The sequence below is a fragment of the Pithys albifrons genome, chromosome 30 (genome assembly GCF_047495875.1).
Source record: "Pithys albifrons albifrons isolate INPA30051 chromosome 30, PitAlb_v1, whole genome shotgun sequence".
NCBI classification, from domain to species: Eukaryota; Metazoa; Chordata; class Aves; order Passeriformes; family Thamnophilidae; genus Pithys; species Pithys albifrons.
Window position 1 is genome coordinate 1,468,188 of NC_092487.1, and position 13,221 is coordinate 1,481,408.

The 13,221-nt window shown below is 53.9% G+C and overlaps 1 protein-coding gene across 1 annotated transcript; it reads left to right on the top strand.

Annotated features, from left to right (window-relative positions):
• The first annotated feature begins 336 nt into the window (after positions 1–336).
• Positions 337–6,314, top strand: LOC139684005 (ras-related protein Rab-11A-like). Its single transcript, XM_071579597.1, has 5 exons — positions 337–440; positions 4,102–4,297; positions 4,373–4,566; positions 4,649–4,729; positions 4,958–6,314. The coding sequence occupies exons 1-5, from the start codon at positions 401–403 to the stop codon at positions 5,095–5,097; spliced, it is 651 nt and encodes a 216-aa protein (XP_071435698.1). The 5' UTR covers positions 337–400; the 3' UTR covers positions 5,098–6,314.
• The last annotated feature ends 6,907 nt before the right edge of the window (positions 6,315–13,221 follow it).

The following is a 13,221-nucleotide window of genomic DNA, read 5'->3' on the forward strand; positions in this document are numbered from 1 at the left end:
TGCAGCCTCCATCAGCTATCCGAAATTCCTTGGAAATTCCTGCTGGCTTCTCTGTTACTTCACTTGATTTCCCTTTGCACCATGCCAAATGTGCCCAGCTCAGGTCCACGTCACAGCCACAGTTCTGCAGTGTGCAGTGTGCAGTGTGTGGCCATCCCTGTCCCTGCCAGTGGCACACACAGGTGGTGGCCTGTCCCTGCTGCCGTGCAAGTCCCTGCCCCCCTTACCTGGCCCAGGTGAGCACACCTGGGCTATGACAGGCAGTCCCAGCTGCCAATGGGTGTGGAGCAGGAAAGGCTGTGACCGCCAATGGGTGGCGGAGGACAGCCCCTGCCAGGGCTGGATAAGGCCCGGAAATCCCAGTTGGCCCAGTGGGAGCGGGGCTGTGGTGCTGGACGAGATGCGGGGCAAGGACGATGAGTACGATTATCTCTTCAAAGGTACGGTTACCTCTTCGAAGGTGGGTCTCCTGCCTGGGCTGTGCTGGCCGTGCCTGCAATGAGCTGTGCCCGGTCTCAGACTATTGCCGGCACCCTCTGGATGGGACTGGAACTGGGGCTTGTACTGGGGTAAAACATCCATTCCCAATGCTGGGAACCAGCATGTGGGCTTGTTGTGGTGTTCCCCTGTGCCAGGCAGGGGGGGGTACTGCCGGGGCTGGGGTTGAAATGCTGCCATGGTCTGAGGGCTTGGTCAGAGCTGCTCTAGTAGTTTGTGTTTCCAGTGCTAATTACAGCAGCTCATAATTGCTGCAGGAGGAGGCTGGAGCCCCCACCTGAGTGCAGCGTCCTGGGAGGGATGGCCGTGGCCATAGCAGGGTGCTGGTCCCTGGGCGTGGAGGGGGAGTCTGGTCTGTGGGGTTCTGTGGGTGCTGTGCTGGCCCCTGAGCACCCGTGGGTGCTCTCCTCTGTGGGGCTGTTTGGGGGGAGCATGTCTGAGGGCTGAGTGAGAAACCCCAGTAAAGGAAGCTGTGCCTCTTCCCAGCTGTGGTGGAGGGGAAGGATCCTGAGATCCAGGGTTGTCCTTCCTCATATTGGTCCTGGTGTGACACCTCCAATGTGCAACAGGGGGACAGGAACAGGACCTTGGAGACACAGTGTTGGCATTCCTGCCTGTGGGAACCCAATATCCCTGTGAAGCATCCCCATCCCTGTGCATACCAGGCTGCCCTGCCATCTGCTGCGGCCGGGCGGGTGCTGGAGAAGTGGGGGGACATCTTGGGGCCAGAGCGGGTGCTGGAGAAGCAAAGGGACATCTTGGCAATGCCACTGCCTCCTGAGCCATAAAATGTGGGGTGTGAGCTCAGCAGCGGGCGGCCGTGAGTCAGCCTGCCCACACGGCCCTGCCCCAAAGGCCCCGAGTAATTCCAGCCACCGACACGACGTAATTCCAGCCAGCGACATGCCCGTAGCCCCTGGCTCCTCACACACCTCCCCTGGCCCCTGCCCAGGAAAATCCTCCTCCCAAGAGTTATTCTGGGATCTGATGAGGGGGGAACTCTGATGCTGGGTGGTGCCTTGAGCGAGACACCCAGGCAGGAGCTCCCCCAATTCCGTGTCCTGCACTCTCCACCCAATGCTGTGCCAGCAGTGCAGCTCTGAGGCGGCTCCAGCACATGGTCCTCCTGTGCCTCTCCATTCCCTGTGTCCAGGGTCATGGGGTCCAACAGCTCAACTTCTCCCCTGAGAAAAGGGACACAGACAGAGCTGGAAGCAGCTTTACTCCAGGTTTCACTGAGACAAGAGCATCAGCTGCTGTGAAACACGATGCACATTCCAGCAGTGCTCGTGGGAAGGCCCTGATGCTGCTGGAGAGGCTCAGGATGGGTAAGAAACAGCTCTGGGCATGGCTGCTTCTGGTACCCTTCCTTGGGGCCCTGTGCAGAGGTTGAGGCTGTTTCCATCCCCTCTCCTGCAGCGGGACATGGTGTGCTGAGGATGTTCCCTGATGCTTGCAGGATGTGTCAAATGCTTTTGTGCCTGGGGTGGGCGATGCTGCTCCAGCCCTTTGTGCCCTTCAGGGTCCGGGGGATGGGGTTCAGCACATTTTCCCTGCAGGACCCTGCCCACCCACCCCATCCCTGTGTTTGTGGTGTGGTCCAAAGCCCTCTGGAGCCTGCCATGGAGCACAGCACTGCTGGGATGGAGGTTGCAGCAGGTTAGCTGGGGAAGCAGCAACTTCCCGTTGGTTAAAGACTGAGCCCAGATCGAAGCTCTGATGCTCAGGAAGTGTAAATGAACCTGGCTTGTCACTGGCCTGCATTTTCCTATGGGCTTGGCCAGAGTAGTCCAGACTGCCACAATCCTCCATGCAGAGGGCAGCAGCTGAGGTGCCCGTGCTGTCCTGGGCTCATCCCCCAGCATGGGCAGCAGGGTGAGGTGGGGATTCTGCCCCTCTGTTCCACTCAGGTGAGACCCCCCTGCAGTGTTGCCTCCAGCTCTGGGGGCTCCAGTACTGGAAGGATGTGGAAGTGCTGGAGCGAGTTCAGAGGAGGCCATGGAGATGCTCTGAGGGCTGGAGCCCCTCTGCTCTGGAGAAGGCTGGGAGAGCTGGGGATGTTCAGCCTGGAGAAGAGAAGGCTGCGAGGAGACCTGAGAGTCCCCTCCAGTGCCTAAGGGAGCTCCAAGAGAGCTGGAGAGGGACAAGGGCCTAGAGGGACAGGACAAGGGGGAATGGCTTTCCATTGCCAGAGGGCAAGGTTAAAAGGGATATTGGGAAGAAATTCTTCCCTGTGAGGATGTGGATGCCCTGGCACAGGTTGCCCAGAGAAGCTGTGGCTGCCCCATCCCTGGAAGTGTTCAAGGCCAGGTTGGACAGGACTTGGAGCAGTCTGGTCTGGTGGAAGGTGTCCCTGCCCATGGCAGAGTGGGTGGGACAAGGTGGGCTGTATGGTCCCATCCAGCCAAACCATTCTGTGATGCTGTGGATGAGCTGCCCTTCCCTCTGTTGCTGGCTGTCCTGACATGGCGATTGCCAGCAAGGCTCTGGTGCTTTCCAGCTGTCCTCTGTGATCCCAAGGGCCTGCTCCATGTGCTGTTGGGCTGCCTGGAGCAAAGTTGTTTGCTGGCTGCCCTGCACCGAGGGGTTTGGCAGTGGGGTGGCTGCATTGTTGGTTTTGCACCCCAGTCCATGCAAGAGAGCCATATCTATGAGTTGGAGCTGGTGGGCAGGGGTTATCCAGGATATGGAACAACACCCTTGGAGGATGGTGACTGCTGAGCTTTGACTGAGTGTAACTATGCCTTGCTGTAGCTCCTGCAGCATGCAGCATTCTGGCGTTCCCTTGCTGGTGCTGCTGTTCTGGTGTCCACCCCATTGTGGTCGCTGGATGGTCATGACCTCAGCTATTGTCTGACCATGGTGGGGATAAGTGTCCCACAGTGTGGGCAAAGTGCAGTGTTTGAGTTCACTTGGACAAAAACCAGAATTGTCAGTGAGGGAATTAAAAATAAAGTAAAAATAAAATAAAAACCTATTGAGTCATAAACTCAACAAACTTGACCGGGGAGGTGTGTGATAAAGCTCCTCAGAGCCTGTTGCACCAGGTTTTACAGGAACTGGCCAGATCTGGGACAGGCAGAAAATGCACTCAAGCCACACCCAGGGACTTCCCAGCTCGTAGGCTGGACCAGCAGCAGCGGAGGAGGATGAGGTTTCCTTTCAGACCATGTCTTTAAGTCCTCCTGTGTGCCCTCAGGATTGGAGGGAACAGAAGGTTGGAAAAAGGAGCCTCAGCTCTGCCTGGCTTCTGGCCTGGCTGTTCCTGGCAGAGATCCTGGCCTAGGTTTTCTGCCCCTTTTGGGTACATCAGTGCATATGACACCTTCCTGTCCCCAGAGCTGGGACAGAAACCCCTGGCAACTTCCCACTGACGGCAGGAATTTCCTTGAGGGGTATTTATGGGCAGTAGCAATGTCACCAGGAGGAGTGGAGGCGGCTGGTCCTGCTCTGCTTCAGCCCTCACCCAGCAGCTTCTCCTGGAGGAGATAGAGGTGGGGTCTGTGGTGGGGCAGATGGGGAGGTCTCTGTCCCTGCCAGGCAGTGGGATGGGTGGCTTTGCTGGGTGTCCAGGGGACCTGACGCTGTGCTTGTGCCCCTCAGTTGTGCTCATTGGGGACTCTGGGGTGGGGAAGAGCAACCTGCTCTCACGCTTCACCCGCAATGAGTTCAACCTGGAGAGCAAGAGCACCATCGGGGTGGAGTTTGCCACAAGGAGCATCCAGGTGGACAACAAGACTGTGAAGGCTCAGATCTGGGACACAGCCGGGCAGGAGCGGTACCGGGCCATCACCTCAGCGTGAGTTTCCTTGTTCCCCACCTGTGCCCCTTTCCTGGAGCCCTGCTGTGACTCCATCCCCTCACTGTCCCCCAGGTACTACCGAGGGGCGGTGGGAGCTCTGCTTGTCTATGACATCGCCAAGTACCTGACATATGAGAACGCTGAGCGCTGGCTGAAGGAGCTGCAGGACCACGCTGATGCCAACATCGTCATCATGCTGGTGGGCAACAAGAGTGACCTGCGGCACCTGCGGGCCGTGCCCACCGACGAGGCCAGAAGCTTTGCAGGTATCTTCCCCCATCCTGTCCAGTCCCATCCCACCTGACTGGAGCTCACAGCACCCATCTGAGCTAACCTTTGTCCTTGCAGAGAAGAACGGGCTGTCCTTTCTTGAGACATCTGCTCTGGATTCCACCAATGTGGAGACGGCTTTCCACAACATCCTCACAGGTAAGGGGCAACCAGGAAAGGGATGGGACAGGGATAGAGATGGCTTTGGACATTGTGTCCTCACAGGATTCTTCTGAGACCCTGTCAGTACTGGATGGGATTTGGGGTGGGATTCCGCTCCCTGGATGGGGAGATGTGTGCATTTGTACCTTTGGGGAGGGGGCAGATCCCCCAGTAACACACATACTTATGGAATTGTTTTTCCCTTCCCTTCCTCTCTGCTGGCAGAGATCTACCGCATCGTGTCCCAGAGGCAGATCACTGGGCAGCCGGAGTCCGAGTTCGGCCCCAGCACCACCATCGAGCCCATCCGGGTGCTGCCCACGCAGCAGGAGGGCCGGCAGACACCCTGCTGCCAGAACATCTGAGCCCCTGGGCTGCCCCCAACCTGACCCCCCCCATCGCCCAGCACATGGGGGCATCGTGTGTCTCACCCTCTACCTCTGCCCACCACAGCCTCCCGAGCAGGATGGGCTGGCAGTTGCTTTTGTGTGAAACATCACACTGCCTGTTCTCTGCTCTCCCTGTGTTTATGTAGGACCTACAAAAATAGGGGGGAAAGCAAAGCATCAGGGTGTGTCCCTTCTCTCCCTATAGTTGGGGACACGCCACCCCCGTGTCCCTTCTCCTTCTAGCCCTGAAGGCACAGTCACTGGGTGACTGGGTGGCACTGAACAAGCCTGAACATGGTGAGTCTCTGTTTGGTGACTCCCTGGGTGCAGCCCCACTGGGTGGGTGGGGAGAGAGACACCCTGTGCACCTTCCTCCTGCCCAGTGAAAGGAGCAGCAACACGGGTGGTTGCACACAGCCCTGCCCCTGTGGCACCGAGGGTTGGCAGTGCCTCTGAGTGCTGATGGGGACAGCAGGGGTGAGGAGTGGGGATGACACTGTTTTCATGCTGTAACTCCCCCCCGCCCCGAATCACAGCCCAAGCAAAGGCAAAAACTGTGACTGTTGCATGGAAATAGATGGGAGCAGGGACTGGGGGGCCGTGGCCTTTGGGGAGCCCTGAGGCAGGGACAAGGGGGGCCCAGGGCTTTGGGGGGCTGAGGGTGAGGGCAGGGATGGGGTGTTGAGGGCCCTCCACACCATTCCCTGTGTGGGGACTGGTGCCAGCACTGGGGACCCCTCAGCTCTGACTTACAGGAAGCCTCGTCATGGCTTGACTGCCCCACTCAAGTGTTTGGCCACTGGTGACCAGTGCCCACGTGACCCAGCCTGGGGTCACACTGCCATTAGATGGAGCACCTGCTGCACCTGCAGGGTGAGAATGACCCTGTCCCGTGTCTGGAGGGCAGCAGCCACCCCTGAGGCTGGGCATCGCCCAAGGTGCTGGGACAGACTGGGCTGAGCCCAACCCTGCTGTCAGGTGTCATTGGCAGGTGTCCATCAGGATGGGTGCAAGTGGGAGAACCTGTTCCCATTGAATCAGCATTGGGAGTGGCTGAATTGCTGCCCCCCATCACCCCATCTCACTTGGCTGTGTTGGCAGGATCTGGGCCAGGGTCTCACCTTGGGGTGTGTGATTTGTCAATGAAACAGGAATTGAGGCAAAATCCCCAAATAAAGCTGCTGTTGAGGTTTTCTCTCTCTGCCAGGGTCATTCCTTGAGGTAGGAGTGGTGCTAACCCCACATGGGTCAGCAGGGCAGTATCTCCAAGTGATGAAGGGCGAGGAGGAGGAGGGCAGGGAGGAACGTTTGACTGTAGCCTGGGCAAGAGGGTGTACTGCTGGGAGCCTGGAGAGGAGAGCTTGAAATTCAGGTTCAGAGGGGCAGGTGGGATCATACTGCCAGCACAGGGGCAGCACAGGGATACATGAAGAGGGCACAGAAGTGGCTGTACCATGTGGGTGTCAACCCCAGCTGGGTCCAGGTTGCCCCTTTTTATCCAACTGACAGCACAACCAACCCAGCCACAGCAGCATCTTGACCTTGGCTCCAGGCACCCCTGCATGGTGTGTCCCTGCACTGCAGCACTTCCCCATCCCAGAGGCAGCCTCATCCCCAAGCCAGCCAGACTCATCCTTGGCTGCATCCTGGGTCTGACCACAGCTGGGGGCTGTCCCCATCCTTGGCTGCATCCTGGGTCTGACCACAGCTGGGGGCTGTCCCCATCCTTGGCTGCATCCTGGGTCTGACCACAGCTGGAGACTCTCCCCATCCTTGGCTGCATCCTGGGTCTGACCACAGCTGGGGGCTGTCCCCAGGTGAGCAGTGGCCATGGCCCCATGCCCAGTGGCTCTGCCCCGTGCCCACCTCAGCTGGCAGAGTCACGGTGACACACAGACCAGCTGGAGCTGCCAAACGCCACCCCCTCCCACACCATCTGCCCACACTGCAATGTGGTGCCAAGAGGTGATGTCAGCCCCAACAGTGGGAGAGGTGGGCACATGGAGGGGGGCAGATGCTGGTCCAAAGGGCTCCACAAAGGAACAGGGCTGAGCCAAACATCCCTTTGGGGCTCGCTGCCATCAGACGTGCCATCAGCCAGGCACTGGCATGGACATGTGGGATGATGAGTTCATTTAGGCTTGTAGAGACAATTTTGGGCTTGGTGCCTCAGTTTAGTTCCAGGTTTTCTAGCTTTCAGATGGTTTCTGCTGGGATGAAGAAGTGAGAAGGGTGAAATGTGGCATGGGGTGGCTCACAGACCCGCTGGCACCAGGACTGGGAGCAGCAGCTGGTGCAAGCGGATTCATAATCTCAAAATGCTCTAATGAACCCTGAGAAGTGTTGCCAAAGGCGCAGGACTGGTGGGAGACCCCAGAGGGGTAGCGGTGGCAGGTCTGGCCCCACAGCCCTGGAACTCAGCCTGCCAGGGGCCCATTCTCAACCACTGTTCCCACCCCCTCCTAAAACGTGGACAGACAGAAAACAAGAGCAGATACCAAGTTTCTTAAGTAATAATACTTTAATAAAATTAAGTTCTTAATGTAATTTAGCACATTTAATACATTAACCCTTTCCCTTCTTTGTTTTCTACAAGTTGTGCAACATCATTATTTTAATTTTATTTTATTTTATTTTAATTTTTTTCCTTCTCCCATTATACTATATGCCTCAAAACTCAGACAACGAGCCTAACTCTACTTCTATGTTCGGTTATATCTCTCTCTCAGGCCTTTATTTTTGCGTAACGCCAGAGAGATGAAAATACCTGGATGGAACATGTGATCGGTTTCCAATAGTAACAATCCCGACTACAGGTTTCCTATGACATTAAAAGAAAAGAGGGGGGAAAAATAGCAAATACAACATAATAGGGAATGGACTTTCAGTGAAAGGGCCACACAGTCAGGACGGCCAGGAATCACCAGGCGACTCTGTGGCCACTGGCTCAGCGCAAGGTGGGAGTACCGTGGAGCAGGACCCGCAACAGCGCTCGGATCCGTGCGAAAGCTGATAACATGAACCTGGACAGTGCCCTGGAGTGAGGACGAGAGGAGCCAACACAGCAGTGGGCAAGCAAAGCCATGAAGGGCTGAGGAGGGCTGTGCTCCCCTGGGTGGGTATCGGTGAGATCAGCTGCTGCAGGACGCCGTGGCTTGGGTTTTGTTTTAGCTCGTGGCTCATGTGGGAAATCCCACTGGAGCTGCTTTGAGAGAGTCCCAAGGGCAGCAAGCTGGAGCCTGGATCTCTTTGATACCAGGGCAGAGCCAGAGGAAATCCTCTGCAGTTCCACAGGCTCCTGACTGCGCAGCCAGATGCCCGGGGGGCTGCTCTGGGCATCCCTGGGGATTTCCCTGGCTTGCCTGGGGCTGGGATCAGAGCTGGCTCCACAGCGGTTGCAGTTCGATCAGACTTGCCAGCCTGGGATCCACCAGCCCTCATGCCCATCACCTTTCATGTTTGCTTAACACTGCTTCTAATCTAGAAGCAAATCCCATACTGCAAAATGGGATCCAGCCCCTGGTCTTTTTGGGGATTTTTTTCCTTTTTTTTATGATTCTCTTGAATAGAATTCATAAAGAAAAAGGAAAAAAAGAATGCTAATGGTTTCACAGATGAGAAAAGCAGCCTATGACCACATCTTCCATCCCAGCTCTCGGGAGCCAAAGCAGAGCTCCACAGCCACACCGCACTGCTCCGTCTCACCCCTCTCTTTCTCTGCAAGTTGTTTCCAAAGCATCATCACAAACCCAAAAAGCACATCCTGCCGTCAGAAACCCAGTGCCACTGTCAGAGGGGAACTTCATTTTCGCATCACTGCACAGACACCAGTGGAACAACTCCAGATTTTACATTAGTGTCACTTTACTGGGGGTGACTTTCAATTTGCTCCATTAGCAGCCCTGAAGTGACGCTGGAGCGGATCCAGCAGGAATGGTGCAGCCTGCCAGGGCTGAAGCAACTCCAGATTCCAGTAGACTAACCCCATTGGAACAGGGGAGTCACACGGGAAGGAAGCAGAAGCTGCCCAGCCTCCACCATCTCCTGCTGGCAAGCCACAGGCAAGTCTGCCCAGCACAATTCCAACTGAATTTTCCACCAGGTCAACTGACGACAGAATGTGACTTCGAGTTTCTACAGTACGTGAAAACCCACACTAAAACACAGAGATTGCTCCCTAACATCCTAGGAAGGGTTTTGGAAGAACCAGCCCACTCTGGCTCTGCTGCCACCAAGTAAACCTTGCTGGGGCTCAGCAGAGGCAGGATGGGACCCACTGTCTGTACACAAGTGACGATAAAGTGCATCCACTTCCCAGTCCAGGGCACCACTGTACAATGTCCATCACTGACACTTCTTCAAGTATAAAATAAAAAAATGAGGTAAAACAAAACTGAAAGAGCAAACAGGCTGCCTCGCCACCCCAGCAGGGAAGGACCAGGCGCTTGATTCCACCGAGCATGAACCCCTCCAGAAGCACGGGAGACATTGTGCCCTGCTTCCCGAAATGCCCCTGTGTGCCAGGAGGGTCCCAGGGAGGGATCTTGGATTCACAGTGCTATTTATACACAGAAACCGAATGAGAACTGTCTTCATTCCTGTCCTGACCTATTGCATGGCTTTGCTGAGTGATGAATGCTGGTAACGGCTGCCCCAGCTGCCTGAGGCAGGAGCCATCAGGGAGTGAGGGGCAGCCACTGCACTTCTTGAAGGCTTTGGGATCTGTGTGGATGCTCCCGAGCTGCAGGACATCCCTGGGTTTGCTATGGCTGAGCCACGACACAGAGGACAGGAGCAAAGGCTAAACCCAGAGGGAACAACCTTCCAAGCGCATTTCTTTGTGGCCTCAGCTTTGCTAACAATGGCAGTGGCGCTTGGTCATTTCTTTCTGAGTTCTATCCTGTAAACAGAGATTGTGCTGCAGCAAAAAGCATCACCACTGCTCCAGAGAGAAGCGCTGGCCTGGCTCAAACACCTGGAGCAGCTGGTGGGGGTGTGGGGCACATCCTGCCAGGGCTGTGCTACCTTGTCCTGCAGTGGCCAGAGCGGACCTGCCATCACTGGAAGACTCCTCCCCTTCACACCTGCTCTTGGCACTGCAGGGACTCGGGATACGGCCACAGCATGACATGCCACACTGGACAAGAGTGACCTTCAGCCTCTTCCTTGCTTTCACAAACAAAAACCAGGTGTGTGCCACAAGTGTCCCCCTCCTGTGAGCAGGACGGCATCAGGGCAGCCATCAGAAAGCAAAGCTGTGAGATCAGGGATGCCACGGCTTGGCACAGCTGAGGGAAGGATCTCTTGGGCCAGCAGGGACTTTTGCAACATCTCACCCACAGCTCCAATGCTCGAACCTGCTGGTTTGAGGCCAAGTAAGGAAACACTCGACAAACCAAATCTGGCCTCCTGGGAGATGCCAGATGCTAAGCAAGAGCTCATCTCAAGGTGCACGGCATCTCCCAGTGCAACACAACCGGGGTGAGAGAGAACCAAAGAATGAAAGAAAACAAAGGGAACAAACCAACCCTAATGCCCTGTCCCTGCCCAGTGCAAGGGCAGAGCCTCCACCCGGCACCTCGCTGCCTTCGAGCTCTGTCCATCACCTTACAGAGGGGAGATCACCCAATATTCCTTTCCTTTGCCTTCCCACCCAGGACGGTCCCACCTGCCCATCCCGGGACCCTCCCACACCTTTGGTGCTTGGAGAAGTTCAAAAACCAAGAACAGCCCAAGGAAAGTAACAGCAACTTTAACATTTTTCTGCAATTTCCCACTCCAAGCCAAAGGCTGGAAGTCAGAATAAGGCAAAAATTAATGGCCTAAAACTTCCTTATTTTGTTCCATGACTAGCCAAATCTGTCTATTTTTATTAAAAAAGCAACATAACCCCCCAAACGTATCTTTTTAAAAAAATACATATTATTAGATCCTTTTTTTTTCTTTTTTTTTCCCCTCTATAAAAATAACTTCAGGACTTTGATTGACAGAAGGTACCAGTCGGTGGCTGTTATTTTGTTAGGCTTTCAGTCGTTTAATTGTTTGTTTCAGAAAAATAGGACCAAAAAAAATGGAATTCCTGGGGAAGTTAAAAATGATCGTGTTCACAAGTTTATTTTACATTCTGCTCTGTCTGGGATCACTTGGATCTACTATAGATTAAACAATATGGATAGCATCTACTATTTGAACTAGTTAATTTTTTCTTAATCTTTACTCTAGGATTATATGAAATAAATTTGACTGTTTATTATTATTAACTTTTTTTCATACCCATCAATGCAAACTTTTTTTTCTTCTTCTCCTTTTTGGTTAAAAACAAACAAACAGAAAAAATTTCTTATTTTAAAATGCTTCTTTGAAAGGCAACAGAGCAGAAGCATCACCCCGTTTTCCTGCTGCTTTGGGATGGGGAGAGGGACATGGGCTGGATTTGGGGGGTTCAATGTCCCAGCCCACAGGGAGGTCACAGCTGCCCAGTACATCTGTAAAGCAGCTCCTGGGCCAAGATCTGTGAAATGCTCCAGATGTGTTGGAGCCAAACACATGCTGAAGGGCTTTTCTGGATTAAAGCAATCCCAGAGCCCAGCCAGGGGCACTCCCCTCGCTCTGGTTGTCCCTACGATCCATGTCTTGCAGGAGCTGTGCCCACAGTGGCTCAAGGAGCAGACGGGGTGACACATTCCCACTTAGGATGGGATGGAGCTGGCCATGAGCTCTGTGTGAGCTCAGTCCTGGCTGCTCAGAGTGCTAGGATGAGCCCACAGCTCCAGTCTGGCTCAAGCCCCAAAAGGATGACCATGGATGTTCTCAAGATCACGCCTGGCCGGAATGCTGGGACCAAATCCTCCTATCCCTGCATCCTGCCCAGTGCAGAAAGAGACGGAGCCAAAGCCTAAAGGGAGGCCACAGATGGCAACCACCTCCCTGGTGGGCAGAGGCCCCGGTGAACACGCCCTGGCCAGGTGTCCGCACTGGAACTGGCCACCAATCCCTCCCAGCAAGGCTGTGGAAAGGACCCTAAATCCTCTCACTACACTGGGCTCTCTGGAATCAGATGAAGGGCAAAACTCGCCCAGCTCCCTAGGATAGGATCGGGAGGGTAACGCTGGGAACAAGGAGGAGGAGGGTGGAGAGGTGGGTAACAGCAGCTTTGCCTTTTGAGGGCTCAGCATTCTCCAAACCCCTGTTCCAGGGAACCACAGCGGGAGCAAACTCTGTCCCCAGCACCCACCCAGATGGTGGGTCAGGTCGGGTTGGACCCCGAGACACCCTTGGGTGCCCTGGAAGTGCTGGGCTGCAGCAGGGCCTGGGCTTGCCAGGGCCAGCACGGGGTGATGCTGCCCAGAGACCCCTCCAGACCCAGCCCGGAGCCAAAGTTCACCCAGACCTTGACCCTTTCCAAAGGGATTCCCAGACGGAGCAGCCACGGGACGGGGGCACAGCCTTGGGTTCATAGTGGTTTTTCTCTCTACTTCTCTGGTTTTTAATTCCTTTTTTTTCCTTTTTTTTTTTTTGTTTAAATACATCCAACTGTGTTAATTTCTTATTTCTGGAAAGGGCTATCTGCACCATAACTATCACCTTTACATACACACACGCACACACAAAAAAAGGAAACATATATTAAAAACACTTTTTAAGCAATACTCTGGATACAAATGTATTTTTTAACCTACATATATTCTAAACCTTCTAAACTTTTAAGGATCACTTTATCATAAAATAAAATATCCTTTTTTCTTATAATAAATTACCTAATAAAAAGTATTTTTATTAGCCCAGTTCCTTGCTACATTTACATGTAATAAATGCATTTATTAAAATAGAATATTAAATTATAAAGAAATGTTCTAATTTTAAAATCTTAAGTCTTTTTTTCCCTCCTCTCTCTCTCTTTAAAAAACACCAGGAAATGCATCAAAATAAACCCTTCAAACACCAAACAAAACAGGTTGGAGCATTTTGATTTCAGAGGTTCACAATATTAACAGTCTGAGCCTTTGTATGTATGGAGATTATTATTTTTTTAAGAAAGAAAGAAAAGAGAAAAAAAATAATAGATATCCCTCCAGCTGAAAAATACTTTAGCAAATGGGA